This window comes from Passer montanus, unplaced genomic scaffold (genome assembly GCF_014805655.1).
Source record: "Passer montanus isolate IOZ18808 unplaced genomic scaffold, ASM1480565v1 scaffold22, whole genome shotgun sequence".
NCBI lineage: Eukaryota > Metazoa > Chordata > Aves > Passeriformes > Passeridae > Passer > Passer montanus.
This window is the reverse complement of record NW_024366815.1, coordinates 4,464,257-4,479,330: the sequence shown is the minus strand read 5'-3', so window position 1 is coordinate 4,479,330 and position 15,074 is coordinate 4,464,257. Positions and strand designations below refer to the sequence as shown.

General features: G+C 37.1%; 1 protein-coding gene across 4 annotated transcripts in view; it reads right to left on the bottom strand.

The window, feature by feature from the left end:
- Positions 1-3,333: 3,333 nt before the first annotated feature.
- Positions 3,334-15,074, bottom strand: part of GHR (growth hormone receptor) — a 149,696-nt gene continuing 137,955 nt past the window's right edge. For 2 of the 4 annotated variants that reach the window (XM_039709917.1, XM_039709919.1), the window contains exons 7-10: positions 11,772-11,943; positions 9,188-9,278; positions 6,395-6,464; positions 3,334-6,136 (exon numbers count right to left, since the gene is read on the bottom strand). In XM_039709917.1, coding sequence (XP_039565851.1) covers positions 5,177-6,136; positions 6,395-6,464; positions 9,188-9,278; positions 11,772-11,943 — 1,293 coding nt within the window. In that variant the 3' untranslated portion in view covers positions 3,334-5,176. The remainder of the gene's footprint in view (positions 6,137-6,394; positions 6,465-9,187; positions 9,279-11,771; positions 11,944-15,074) is intronic. The other 2 variants (XM_039709916.1, XM_039709920.1) reach the window with 1 other exon arrangement.

Below are 15,074 nucleotides of genomic sequence, written 5' to 3'. Positions count from 1 at the left end.
GACCAGGGACAGTAGTGGTACCATCATTTGTAGCATTGCGATGGGAAGCTATAGAAAGTTGTAAGCACTAAAAGCTCATCAACTTTGCTTTTATTCCCACTAAGCCTTCTGCAGACTTTTATTTCTTTCAGTGTCAAGGAGGGGAGTTCACCTATGTTCTCTCACAAATTACCACATGATGTGGGATGATCTGCGTTCTCAGACTAATTGCAGGAAGCTAATGTATCATTAGTCAGCTAATTTTCATATATTAGGGTAAAGGAGCTTATATTATGCAAAAGAAATACCAAATACTGTAGTGATAAAAAATTAAACCTGTCAAACAGTGTGCCAGTTTACTAGATGCATTGATTTTAATAACTGCATCTGCTTATCATGCTGACTGCTGGCGGCTGCTCTGCTGTGCCTGTTTCTCTGACACCACTGGTACAGTTTCTCTTCTGCTTCTGCATGTTACCTACTCTAATAGCCCTGATTATAGAAGGTAAGGAAGCACTCACTCAATACAGTTATGCCAGAGTGTTTAAGTAGTATACTAATCACAGAAATAGATTTGGACTACATCTTGCTTCTCTGTGGCCTGAGGGCATGGTTTCTATGGCAGTTAAAGCACTGATTGTGTATGCAATTAATAATGATTAGTCAGAGAGGAGAATTTGTACTGCTAAATTGCATTTAGACAGAGTCAGTTCCAAGAGAGAGCTATATCCACTTGTATCTCCTCAAAGTCAATTGATTATAAAAGCTGGTTAAATTCTTACCAATTCCACCATCTTGGTGAAATAGATATTCTGAGTTAAACTGAAGAATTGGTATTGCAAAACTAAGATTCTGTAGTCCTTACTTCTTTTCCCACCACCCAAGTTTGTATTTCTTCTGTCATAAAAATAGTATCATTCTCCAAACATTTCCACAGAATTCACAGAATTCACAGAATATCTGAGTTGGAAGAGACCTTAAAGATCATTGAGTCCAACCAATGCTTTACACCTCAACTAAACCATGGCACTGAGTGCCACATCCAATCTTTTTTTAAACACATCCAGGGGTGGTGACTCCACCACCTCCCTGGGCAGACCATTCCAGAACTTTATGACTCTTTCTATGAAAAACTTTTTCCTAATATCCAACCTACATTTCCCTTGGCACAGCTTAAGACTCTGTCCTGTGGTTCTGCCAGTTGCTGCCTGGAGAAAGGGACCAACCCCACCTGACTACAGCCACCTTTCAGGGAGTTGTAGAGAGTGATAAGGTCACCCCTGAGTCTCCTTTTCTCCAGGCTAAACACCCCAGCTCCCTCAGTGGTTTCTCACAGGGTTTGTGTTCCCAGCCCCTCACCAGCCTTGTTGCCTCCTCTGAATGTGCTCAAGAGTCTCAACGTCCTTCCCAAACTGAGGGGCCAGAACTGGACACAGCACTCAAGGTGTGACCTCACCAGTGCCCAGTACAGGGGCAGAATGACCTCCCTGCTTCTGCTGGCCACACTGTCCCTGATACAGGCCAGGATGTCTTTTTTCTCCCCTTTCTCCCTTTCCCTCTCAGATCAGGTAGTCTGCATCAGGCATTCCTGTTTTTTATCTGGTAATAAGCCCCTGAGCAAATCTCAAAGGAAAGAAAGTTGCCTGTGGCTAAATGTCATATGGTTTGAAGTTTTTTCTCTGAACCAGAGGATTACTTCCCATTCGTACAACTATGCTGATGCATATGTAATTAAATATACTAAACTGTAAATGACAAAAAGTGTTCCCAATAGAGTCTGCCATCATTAAATGGAAGCATTCCTAAAATTATGCAGGTCTAAAGAGCACTCAATTCTTCTTTAATACTTGATTTTTAAACGGAAAATATACCTTTTGTAATGTTAATTTTCATTCAGACTGAACAGCTCTCATAATCTGCTCATCTCGCTCCCTGTATCATAAATCAGAAAAAATATTTCACCCTAAGTAGTAAAGAATTGTAAGTCATTACATTGAGTGTAAGTCATTATGTTTGACAAAATTATTTCTTATCTTAATGGAAACTGGTATAGATGATGCTTTTTTCAGTTTCTTGTAACACTAAGCCTTGGAAATTTACATTTTCTTTGATGGTTAAAAAGAGGCTCAAATCCAAACTTTTCCAAGGTGGCTTCTTGCTGACACCCACAGACAGGCAGCAGAGCAACTTCAGTCCTTGCTTTTGAGAACCAACATGGTTTCTGAATAGAGATACTAGAACAGATTAAACTGTGCCAGGTAATCTATGAACAAAGTGTCATTTTAAGAAAGGGAATATGAGCAGGCATTTCACATGCAAGCTGGCCAATGTGTTTGAGACAGGCATTAAAGTGAAGGACTTTGGGAGTGGGATCCAAAATGGCAATGCTCACACCATTCCATCCAATTAGGAAATAGACCAGGTCAACCAGAGCAGTAACAAATGTTCCCTAACTACCTTCAAAGGTAATAACCAACAGGTCAATCACCTCAAGGAGGGGGTGTGTGGCTGTGGTAATTCGCCTGAACCCCTCCTGGGAGACCTGCATGCCTGGTTACCTCCCTGGAGTGCTTGTAGACCAAAGCATGCAGCATAGGGAATAAAAAAGCCTTCTAATATGTAATGTTTGGCTGGGTAAATGAGGGGAGAGCAGTGGATGTTGTCCACCTGGATTTCTGGAAGGCTTTTTAACACTATCTCCCCTAACTTCCTCACAGGAAGCTCAGGAAGTATGGGTTGATGGGTGGACAATGAGGTGGGTTGAGAATTGACTGGCAGAGCTCAGAGGGTTGTGATCAGCAGTGCAGAGTGCAATTGGAGGCCTGTAGTCAGCTGTGCTCCCCAGGGCTCAGTACTGGCTCCATCTTGTTCAGCTTATTGATCCGTGACCTGGATGAAGGGACATGGGATGAAGGGACAAGTTTGAGGATGGCACAGGACTGGAAGGAGTTGTTGATTCTCCAGGAGGCTGTGTGAGACCTTGACTGGCTGGAGAGTTGTGTGGAGAGGAACCTCATGAAGTTCCACAAAGGCAAACTGGCAGGGTCCTGCTGCTGAGGAAGAATAAACCCATGCACCAGTACAGGCAGGGGACTAGCCTGACAATCACAGTATGTTCCAGCAGCATGTAAATGGGTCAGCTAAACTGGCAACACATCTTGGCCAGCTCTGGGTGCAATATGTCCTATGTCTCCATGCACATCCATCAGTGAAAACATTGATCACATAAGGCATTGTTCTATACTGAGGAAAGTGGCTTTATGCTTTATTCTATGAGAAATATTTTATTTCTCCTAATAAAATCTGTATTTTCCATTTAAAAATAATTATCTGCAAATAACCACATTGTGTCCAGACAGATCAAAGACAATACATTTATTAAACTTTGAGAAAAACAAACAAAACACTAACATAGAGAAAGTTAAATAGAAATTGAAAGACACATCTTCTGACCGGCATATCATGGCTTGTGTGACCAGTAAAGTACCAAAATGACATTCTGAGTTTGACTGAGGTATTTAACTATTTTTGGCAATAGAAACAGAGTAAGAAACTTCTTTCAAACACACACATAGGCATTACTTGCATTAGTGTCTATCATCTATGAACTTTTATATGAAACTAAATAATGCAGCTGTTAGAAAATTATAGCAGCAAATTAGCAGAATACCTAATGCACATTTACCATAAAGTACGTGCTAAACTTAAAAATCCCTCCCATAGTTGGGCCCAGTTGTGTAGCACTTGGTCACAAAAAGAGCATCAGTGAGTTCAGTTTGAGACATCATAAGTAAGACCTGAATTTGCTGCACATCATACACTTCTGCTCAGGTCAGAGTAAAGAAATTAATGTTCCTATTTGCCTTCTAAGAAGAACCCTGCTGTGATGAAACCATGGCCTAGGAAGGTAACTCCTGAAACAATAAGAGTTAATTGCAAAGCTCTGTCAGGTTCTTAACATATGCAAGAACAAAGAGAGCTTCCCCACTGAGTTTCAGTTTTCCCTCCTTTCCTTCTGAAAGTCCGCCTAACACAGTCAGAGGAGATGCTGTTAGGCTGCAAAAACGAAAACCACGTTTGAACAATACTGCACTTGATCCCCTTGTTCCACTGAAGTATTTTAATCCTGTTATATATTTAAAAATTAACTGTTGGCTAACTTCTGAAGTCCTTAATTTTTTTTTTTTTAAATACAGACTTTATGTGGCACAGACTAATAAATGTAATAATGATACCTTTGGCTCTGGAAGGGCTTCAGAAGTTGGTCAAATATGAAATACTACGCTGCTAAGTTATCAGAGCTTATTCACGTGTTCTCAAAAATATTCAGTGAAAATTTAGTTGCACAGTCTTTAATACTGTGGTCAACAAGATTTTGTTTATAAAAAGTGTATTATCATTAGAATCTGATGAGGAACAGAATAATTTGCTCAAGTATGCTGCATATTTTAAAATTTTACATAGAACTTTAAATTGCATGTATATTTCTATAATAGTTACCATAAGAAAGTAATAGAATCAGTTACTTTTAAGTTCCTACAATATTCCAAAATCTTTATATAGGTTTCTCTGAAGGTATAAAATGGCTCTGTAAAAACCTATTTTTTCTTTTAGCTGTGAACAAAATTTTAAAAAACAGAAAACTCCTTTTTAGGAATGCAGCAATTACATTACTTAAATGGGTCACCATAATAGAACTACAATATTTGTTGTAATAGAAAACATTTATGGTTTTATGACCAAAGTATTAAAATATATTTTACCAATTTATATAAATCAAAATAGATGTGTTATTTAGTCAAGCTACTTTTGTGTTTTCACCTATATGATCAGTTCCCAACTACTGATATAAAGATCTCTGCCAACAGCAGTTTTTTCTAAATTCTTACACTTTAAACCACCTGATTTTTAGCTTTATCAAAATGCACAGTTTACTGTACATTAAACAGTAATTTCAATGTTTAATTTCACAAAAATCAACACCCACAAGAACAAGACAAAACAGCCTCAAGACAAAATCATAGGTAATATTTACAGAACACAATAGGAATATTTTGATGCATATTTTACGCTGCAACATTTCAGATAAAATTCTAGGAACCACAAAAAACTTTTAGACTTCATTTTGGTTTCAGCATACAAGCCCAAAGCTGACTCTTTGCTGTCAAACACTACACACACCTAGTGAAAAAAAGAGCTATGGCATGATCTTATTCAGCTGGTCTGTGCTCACATAGCCACAAGACACATTGAATTCCTTGTCTGGCACCGGCAGTGCGGTGGCATTAAGCACAAGGCCTTGTGGAGACTGAACGATGTGGATCGACGTATAGTCTGCCACAGGCATCTCTGAACTTGGAGGTGCTGCTGTTGAAGCTCCAAGATTGGCAACAGTAGTGGTAAGGCTCTCTGTGGTGAAGTAACCATCTTCATTATAGCCTTGTTCCTGAACACGTGGCTCATTCTCTTCGGGGGAAGTCACAGCAATGCATTTTTTCACATCTGCCTCACAGAAATAGGTGTTGTCCATGGTGAAGTTTTGTTCTGTGCAGCCTTCACGCTGTGCTCTCCCCAGCTTGGATTTCTGCCCTGGTGAAAGTACAACCCTGCCTGCTGGAGTAATATCACTCACTTGAGCATAAAAGTCAGTACTTGCCAGTGAATTCTGGTTGCTTATCTGGGTATGCACTGATGGACGGGGTAGATCAACGCTGTCTCCAAAGGGTGCCCACAGGTGGCTGTTTGCAGACTGAGTATTCCTATGCTGGCGTTGCAGGTCTGTGTTGGCAAGGCTTGGAAGTGACTCATTATCTTGTCTGTCAAGGCACAAGAGATCTTCTTCTTTTTCAGTAGCCTTTTTGAACTGATCACTATCAGAGGTGGCATCACATGTGTCGCTTGCGCTGAAGTCTGTCTCTGGAATATCTGGTTCACAACAACTGGCCCGTCCAGAATCATCATCCTTTGCTCCCAAGGAACTGTGAGATTTCAGATGATCTTCACTCAAGAGCCTGTCAGTGTCTGAGGCTCTGTTCTTTTCATCAGGGTCTTCTATGTCCAACTCTATAAACTCAACCCACAAGTCATCGCTGTACAGCTGTGTCTTGTAGTTGTCATGGCAGGCTAAGATGGAATTCACTTCATCTAGCTTTCCTTTCTACAAAGCAAATAAAAAAGAATTTTATAAAGGAAGTAATAGAAATGCTTGTCCTTTTTATAATGTTGACTTATGTAAAGATGACTGTAGTTATGTAATAATTGCAAAGGGATTCAAAATTATTCTATGCAAAGTAATTCTATGGCAACTCCTGAAATGTTAGAATTATCTTCTACAAATTTTTTCTGCCTGGGACAAGAGTTGTCATCTGCTACTACTACAAAGATTCTCACTGTAGATTTTAGAGTTCAATATTACCTTCAAAAGATCTGGGTCAATCCCCTTAATCTTTGGAACTGGCACAGGAGGAAAAATAAGCATTTTTAACCTGAAAAAAAAAAAAGGTTTTTAATTGACAGTGGTCTTTTTTGAGGAAGTTAGAAAGAAGACAGCCTTACATTGCATTTATAGTGAATTACTTCAAAACTTAAATGTTTTAAAATGAAATTTCAAATACTCCTAAGGAAAAGAATATTTTCTCTCATTGCAAATTAAGAAACAAAGTTTTCTGCAAGCTTCCTTTTTGAAATCACTTAAATTTGTGTGGGAATCCATTTTGCAGTCTGGTCTTTGACAATTCAATGCTGCATAGAGAGTAAATTCCTATAGCTCTGTAAATACATTCCCTTTGAACATATTTTTCAATGCAACCTGATACAAACCTCAGTATGTGGTGACCTTTCCAAATATTTTTTCAGGGACACAGTAGCCTTGCATATGCCCAATAAATTTAAATAGGAGAACAGAAAATGGGAATTGGTGGAAAGAGTGAATTAGTTTAGAGCTAATAAATAAAACTGAAAAACATCTGCAAAAATTTAGGCTAGTATTTTGCTGTCTCTATGACAGTTCTGCTTCTTGAATTATTAGTGCAACAAATAATATATAACTAAGGCAGGGGTTTACCCTTGTGGAGAAAGGTCTAGTAACTTGCTTGGGCATTTGCAGGTTGTGGAAATACATACTATTCTAATCCTTCATAAAGTGCATTCCTAATTTTTTAGGGGACAAAAAAGCTCCTCCAAACTAAACCAATCCCTCTGCCCCCCCCAATTCTAATAGAAGGATGATTTTCCCTTAATCATAATCCAACAGTAGCTGGTCATGTCTGTCTCCTCTGTGCTACCTCTCTGCTTCTTTTTCAAACAGATAACAAAAGGAAAAATCAAAATTCTCTTTATACTGAGTTAATTGCATATTTTAGAAAGTAAGGTGTGGAAAATGGTAAATACAAATCCAGATATTAGTTTTGCTGCCTTTTTAGGGACGTTGGTGAGGTCCAGAGAGGGTCACAGATGCCTTAAAGAGTGCCTAGAGAGAAATTTAGGCACCTTTGGCTTAACCATGGCATGTCCAAATTCCTCAGATGTTTCTGGTTTTGAGCAGATCCTCAGTGTTCTGCCCAGAAAGCCTAGTGAGGGCCAGAAATCCAGTAATTTTCCACCTAATCTCTGGAGAGGCAGTGTAAACTGGTTGGGCTCTCAGGCTTAGGACTCATGCTTTACAGTTGAATCCACAAATCAGGTATTCTAACAGGACTGGGCATCGCTTCCAATGAAACAGACAAAGAATTTTACCACTCACTGCCTGGAAAAGACATTTGGGAGGGAGAACTGTGCTCTGCTCCTTTCTTAACCCAGCATAATTCAAGCTTTCATCTCTCAACTCTAATGACCTAAACCTATGGCATCTGTCCTACAGAGCCTGTGAGATCACAACTGAGGAAAATATGAATTGGTATCTTTCAGAATCAGGAGGAAACCAAGCCTGGATATTTTGCATTATGGAAAACCTATGCAGGCTGCTTCTCTGCGGAACGCATTGCCATTTCACCACTAAATGCTTGAGTTTGAAGAAAAGGGTGCACACTGCAGTCCAGAAAAACTTTCCACGTGAGGTCCTCAGTGGGGAAAAGCTTCTTCCAGCATTCATGATTAGCATGGAAGATATTTATAAACTCTGATCAGAGATATGCTCCAGACTTGAGGATTTTCTGAGACTAAGCCACCTGTTATTCAGTGTGCTGACCTTAGCCTCTGGTGCTACATGCACATTGCTCCATTCTGACACATCAAGCTTTTGTCATGAATTGTATCAGCCTTGCTCTTAAATCTAGGATTGGGATGCTATTGTAGGGAATGGCTTCCTGAAATTAAACTCTGTCAAAGCACAGAGCTTGCCTAAATAAAAAATTACTGCTTAATGAGAAAAATATTTTTTTGAGATCTGCTCCAAATGCACCATATTGTTTTAATTTCAGTATGTAAAATGAAATTTCGCCATTTTTTGGTATGTGCAAAAGGACTCTGTTCATTTTCAAAGTGTATACATAAGACCACTGACAACACGCATGTGTGCACTGTGTCTTGACCATGGTGTTGCTCCACAGTGTACAACAGTACTGATAGGATATCCAAGTTGAATTCTGCCAAAACCTGTCCCTGAAAACATATGTTAGGGGATGAATTAATTTTAAGACCTGTTATTTTTATGTATGTTTCATTCTTTCATTTTTGTATATGACACCATTTTATAATTTTTACAAACAATGCAATTCTGTGCTTAGTTTCATTAGTTATCTACAGGAACTGCAATTTATCCACCAAGAGACCAAATGTTGCCTTATGACTCTATCTCTTTCCCTTGGCTTCAAGAAGTAGCGTTTAGTGGAATGGTCTAAGAACAAAATCAAATACATAGACATAGGTTTGTATGAAACTTTTGAACAGCATGTGAATGAAAAAGAGTATGTTCAAAATTTGAGTGAACTAAAAAACTAGCCCCCTTCAAAGCATAAGTAAATTAATCATGTAGGTTCTGCAGAATAAAATGTACTGCAGTGAAAGAGGAAGATCAAGATAATGGCATTCCCCATGCTGAAGGCCCCATATATACTAATCCCAGTTATATGTAATTTACAAAAATAGACAAAAATCTCAAAATGGTTCCATGTCCCCCAAATTTGAAACAATTGAAAAATCTTTTTTTTTTTCTTTTTTTTTTTTTTTTAAGCTAGAAGTACATAAAATCCAACAAATAAAAAGTCTCTACCTTGGTTGTTTAGACAGCATGATTGAGATCACTGTTACAGCCAGCCCACACACTCCAAAGACAACAACTAAGAACCATGGAAACTCAACTTCTGAAACAACAAAACATGAACATATAAGCAGGAATCTTCATCTCTGTTGCATCTTTAACTTCCAACCTTGTCTTCCACCACCTGAGGATTCCAAAGTGGTAAAAACTGATGAAAATTTTTGTTACTTAAATGTGAAAGTTCTATGTTCAGCAGAAATAAAAATGTGGTTTTGTCCTAGCTGTGGCCAGCACATGGAGGTTCTTGGACACCCCCTCATGTCACGGTCAGGGGCGGACAAAGGGACTCCCTGCCTTCCAAGAAGAAGGGTGTGGCTTCTGGTTGAAAAATGTGGTGGCATTGTCTGACATTGCTTGTCTCTGCAGTGAGCATCTCTCACTCAGAGAGTATGAACCACCCTCTCTTTTGTAGTAATATTGTTGCTTTTACTGTTTATTTTCTTATCTCATTGCTGTTTCTAGTTAACCACTCGTATCTTGACTCATGATCTTCACTTTTTGTGTTATCCGTTCTCAACTCCTTCCCACTGGAGCAGAAAGGGGAAGAGGGACTGAGTGAGCAGGGTGTGTGGTTTGGGAGAGCCTCAGCCACGACTCTGAATTGGGAAGTATCATTCCTAATCCATGGCAGTTTTTGGTCTCAGCAATTTTCATGCATTTACGAGTCCACTGAGACTCCTTGCTAAACCAGCAAGGTTTAGCTAGCTGATTTCATAAATCTAAACAAGATTCTAATAAAGATAAACGTCTATAGCAAAACCAGCCATGAGGAACATCCTGCCTGCTTGGAACATGGTATCAGTGTCCTGAGGGCATATAATGCCACAGACCATGCTAATACTTGTTCATTCAAGCTGAGAGAACATTACTAATAGTACACAAAATCACAAGCAAACTATTTTTCTCTCACAAAAACCAGGGTATGGTGGTGTCAAAAAACATACCACTTCTCTTTCTAAAGGTTGAACATTAATTGTTTAGTTAACCAACGGAATGAACTGAAAAACAAAGCCCCTTTTATTTATCTTGCAGGTGGCTATGAAGAATTTAGAAATTAATTGAGAAATGCAATTTAGTAGAAATGAAGAACAATACTGATAAATGAAATGTTTTATCTCTTAAATACTAGCAATTCCTTTATTCTTAATATTACATTGCAAATTACAAATATAGAGAATTTTTTTTCTAGCTTTAGTCTTAGATTTTTCTCATTTTTTCATAATTTAAAATTTCCTAGAGAAATTTCACTCTCATTTTTTTGAGCCAAGGAACACTGGACAGAAAGCTTTAGAACTCTATATATAATCAAAAATGACCTTTCAGAGAAATAACAAAATAAAAAATTCAGGTACAAGTTTGAGCCCTGTGTTCCCAGCTCAGATTTTGACAAGATAGGCTTTCAGGCATCAATAAAGTCCTATATGGATATGTCTGTGTTAAATAGGTCTCTATTTGAGTAACTCATTGTCACGTCAGCGAGATCAGCAAATGTCCAGCTCCTTCAAGAAGTAAGAACATTGCATTAGAAGACTTTAAATTATTAATACATGAAAGGTATCTAAAGTTTAATTCTGTGTTCCTGAAAGTGACATACAAAAGAAGGAAAAATAAATTCTCAATCAAATCAGCTCACTACTGCTGTGTGAGGTGTGTGGATTAGGATCACCTTGGAGAATCTGAGTTGCAGTGACTGAAAAAAACTAGCCTTAGGATGGCCTTAGAATTTTAAAGTATTTTATTCATATGAAAACCGTGACCACCTAATTTTGGATAAGGTTAATAAAAAAATGCCACATGTACAGAACATTAACTGTTCCTATAAATTAGAAATGTCAATTAATAATAGCAAGAACTAAAAGGAGAATCTAGCCAGATTTTTGAAAGATAAGAGTTACAGGTTGTTTTATAAAATACCTTCACTAGTAATCTGGGAAATAATGTGATGAAGCTTATTAAAATTACTTGCTAAAGACCTCATATTTTGAAGACTTAATTTAGTAGCTCAGACTTCTGAAAAAGGCACTATCTCATTCCTTCAATAGAAAAAATGTGATTCTCAATGGCTGATTTTTCTTCTGTCTTTAACAGCACTTGAAAATGAGTACCAGTCATAAGCAAGAAGGAGAAAAATACTCACTGCCCTTGACAGTATATCAGGATGATTAGAAAAGCACAGAATTCTAGAAAAAAACTTAGCAAATAGTATTACAAGAAATCACAATTCTTCTCTTCCCAATTGAAGTGCTCATTTTAGATGATGAAATATGAGAATTAATTCTGGTTTAGACTCTATGAGATGTACAATAGTAGTTACTTCTGATCTTAAAGCTTTTTGTATTTTTGCTCTCTGATGATCTGTGAAACAGTCTTGCTGAGTTTACCTCTTATATATGGAACTTGAACATTCTCAATCTCTCTCAATGATTCTCATGTAGTAGGCTGGAATATTTATGTATTCAACCACATAACACGGTGGTTTCAACCCATCCACCAAAAAGACAAGAATCACAACCATAAAAACGCTTTGCTTGTTTACCTTCTGTACAATGATCACATCCAATGCCTATTTGAGAAAATGATACATAGAGGATTTCACTGAACTCCCCAAATTTTTCAGAAGTTCGTTGTCTTGATCGGATTCGTATCTCATAATCTCTTGCTGTCTTCAGAGAATACAGTGGAACCATTGTTGAGAGCCTGGGTTTTAACTGTAAAGACAGAAGGACTTTATTTGTTTGGGTTGTACTGGAAATTTTACACTGTTGCTTGATTTCTGAAGGCATTTTTACTACTGGGAGTTTTAAGGATACCACAGGAAGAGTTCAGAGAACATTCACACCATTTACTGTTGACTTAGTAGTCATCAGGCATTTCTGTGATTCACGGGACCAAAAACAGAGAATCCAAGCTCTAGTACAGTCAGTAAAGAAAGGCAGCTTCACCCAGTTACATGCCATAAGTAGGTGGTGTGAACATCTTTCACTAATCTTTCAGGTTGTAAATCCTTTTTACTGTTATAACACATTAATGATTGCAGAATGCAATGTATATGAATGACAATGTATATGTCCCCAAAATCTTCAGCTATATACAAATTGTGGTAATGGCAAAAATGCTGTTAAAATAACATGGGAGTTCTAAAACTACTGCAATCTCCACTACAGATTTAATGGTTATAACCAAACATATTGCATGTTACAAATGTTTTCATTTGGAGAAAAATGTATATGTCCCCAAAATCTTCAGCTATATACAAATTGTGGTAATGGAGACTGAGTGACAGCTGGCATCAGACTGTGGTCTTTGAAACTTCTATATTAGCTGAAACATACTTAGATACTGCTGAATATCAAACTGTTTAGGAAATCACATTTGAGGTCTTAATAGGTGAAATTTCTGCCTTTTTCTTTTACCCCTCTGAAATATGCATTTTAATTCCAATAACCCTACAAAAGTATACAAAATAAGGAAAATGTGCTCAAAATAGAAATCCATGTGGCAGATGTTATATTCTACTTATACTTCAGAATCAAATATGATACCAGAAAAAGCCCATCATGACTAGGACTTAAAATATCTGGAAAACAGCAGCTTTTGGGAATTTGAAGCAAGCTTCAACAATGCTGTCCTATGCTCTCTATAGCTGCATAACCCAAACTTGAGACAATATATTTTGGTAGGTATGATCTCTGGAGTTGTTTAATCCCTGGTGACTCCAGAATCCAATGTTCTTACAACCAACCAATCAGATTTTGGAGAAGACAGACTGCTGTACACAACCAATGTTTTTAACATGTGAAGAATATCCATTTGGAAACCACTGGGAAGGATATTTAATATATACCTATTTAATGGTATTAAGCCACAAAGAAACAGTTCACTGAAGTTTTATGGATAAGTTTACGTGCATCCCAAATAATGGTGTCACTTGGAAAAAGTCAAGATGAATAAATCAGAGCCATTATGAAAGACTCCTGGATGGAGCAGGATGTATGGAGTGGGGAAAGTTCAGCATGAAGTGAATAGATGATCAAACAGTATCTGTCATGGATTAATTCAAGTAAAAGCCATATTAGAGAGACATCATAAAAGGTAACCAAAAATTTGTCTCTGTCTCATGGATACCCATTATGTCAGGGTGGATTTTATTAGTTTAGAATGTTTCTCAGAAAATAATTTTGGTTCTCTTATCACTATAACTTACTGTTTTAACACTTACTAATTAATGTTTAATCTTCTTTCAATTTAGAAATTATTTATTTTCAATTAGTAAATATATTGAAAAAATAATAAAGGCTATGCATGAAAAAGAAATGAATCATTCAAAAATATAGAAAAAACTACAAATAAGTCTCAGTAAGGGGGGACTTAGTACAGTAATAATTGCTATAAATTAATTCTTTATTAGTTATATGTACAAAGTATTATGGTATATTTAAGCAGTCAAGGATTATCCTTTGTGTAAAAAGCTAGTAATAACTAGACAGGTATAACTTGACCATGTATAGCCAGACATTTACGTTTTAATGTGTTTCAACACCCATTAGAGAAGGCATTTGAAGCAAGGAATCCAAAGAGTGAAATTGTAGCATTGTTCCAATGCTGTGATTCAGAAATTTGCTCTTGTCCTAGGCCAGACCAGGATTTTCTTCAGAAATTTGTCTTTTATGCTCTCATAGTGTCTCAGTGGATTATGCAATGTTTATTCCTAAGATGAAAGGCTTATAAAACCTTATACTATACACAGGTTAAGTCAAACATAATCTATAATACTTTGTCTCTTGAGGCAAGTATCACAATCAGATTTCCTTATCTCTGTTCAAAAAGAACTGATCTTGAAATATTTGCTCTCCTGAGAACTATTCTCAAAGCATTCTGGGATTATTGATGGTACTGGAGCAAGAACAAAGCTTTATTAGGGTATTTATATGACTGATATCAAAACTCTTATTAAAAAAACCTTCAAAATGTGCATTTTTAGAGACATAACTGTGTTCTTGCTTCTGAACATCTGCAGATTTTCAGCTTCTTAAAGATTATTGATTTATTGCCTAAACTTAACATATTTCTTAACATAGGCTTTAAAATAGAGGTTAATATATTAAGTATATATATATATCAATAGGCTAATATATTAAACCAGTATAGATAGAAAAACAGAGAACTATTAGAAAAAAATCATTACAGACATTATAGGCCTGTTTGGCTGTAGACTTATTAATAAGGGCTAGGTTAAAGAGAAAATGCCAAGACTGAGAAAGACCAGAAGTGAGGAGAGAGCCAAGGTCTTTCACAGGTGAAGGCAAGCAAACCAGTTTGACTACATTTCAACTGGTAAATCCGGCTATGTTCAAATTGTTTAGATTTTCCTTTTGTAATTAAAGACAAATTTGTAATAGTATTTTTTTTTGCCAGTTAACTCAGTTCATATTAATAGGAAAGCAAGGGAAGGATTCTGCTCTGACATGATGTTCTTACTGCATTGAAGAAGAGCTCTCCAAATGCAAATATGCTGTGACACATGTAGCTTATGCATTCAGGTAAGATGGCTACAATATCTTCCCTGGAACAGAAAAAGCTAACTACGTAAGAAATTAAGTGATTTTCAAAAAGTAAACTCAAAAGATTTGTAATATATTCTTTTATATTTTCATAGACTATCCAGAAACTTCCCCTTGATGTCTGGCATGAAATCTGTAAGTCTTATCTATGTTGCATTATTTTTATTTGCTTATTGTATCAAATTTTGAATTGCAACTGAAAGTTCCTTCCTTCCTTCCTTCCTTCCTTCCTTCCTTCCTTCCTTCCTTCCTTCCTTCCTTCCTTCCTTCCTTCCTTC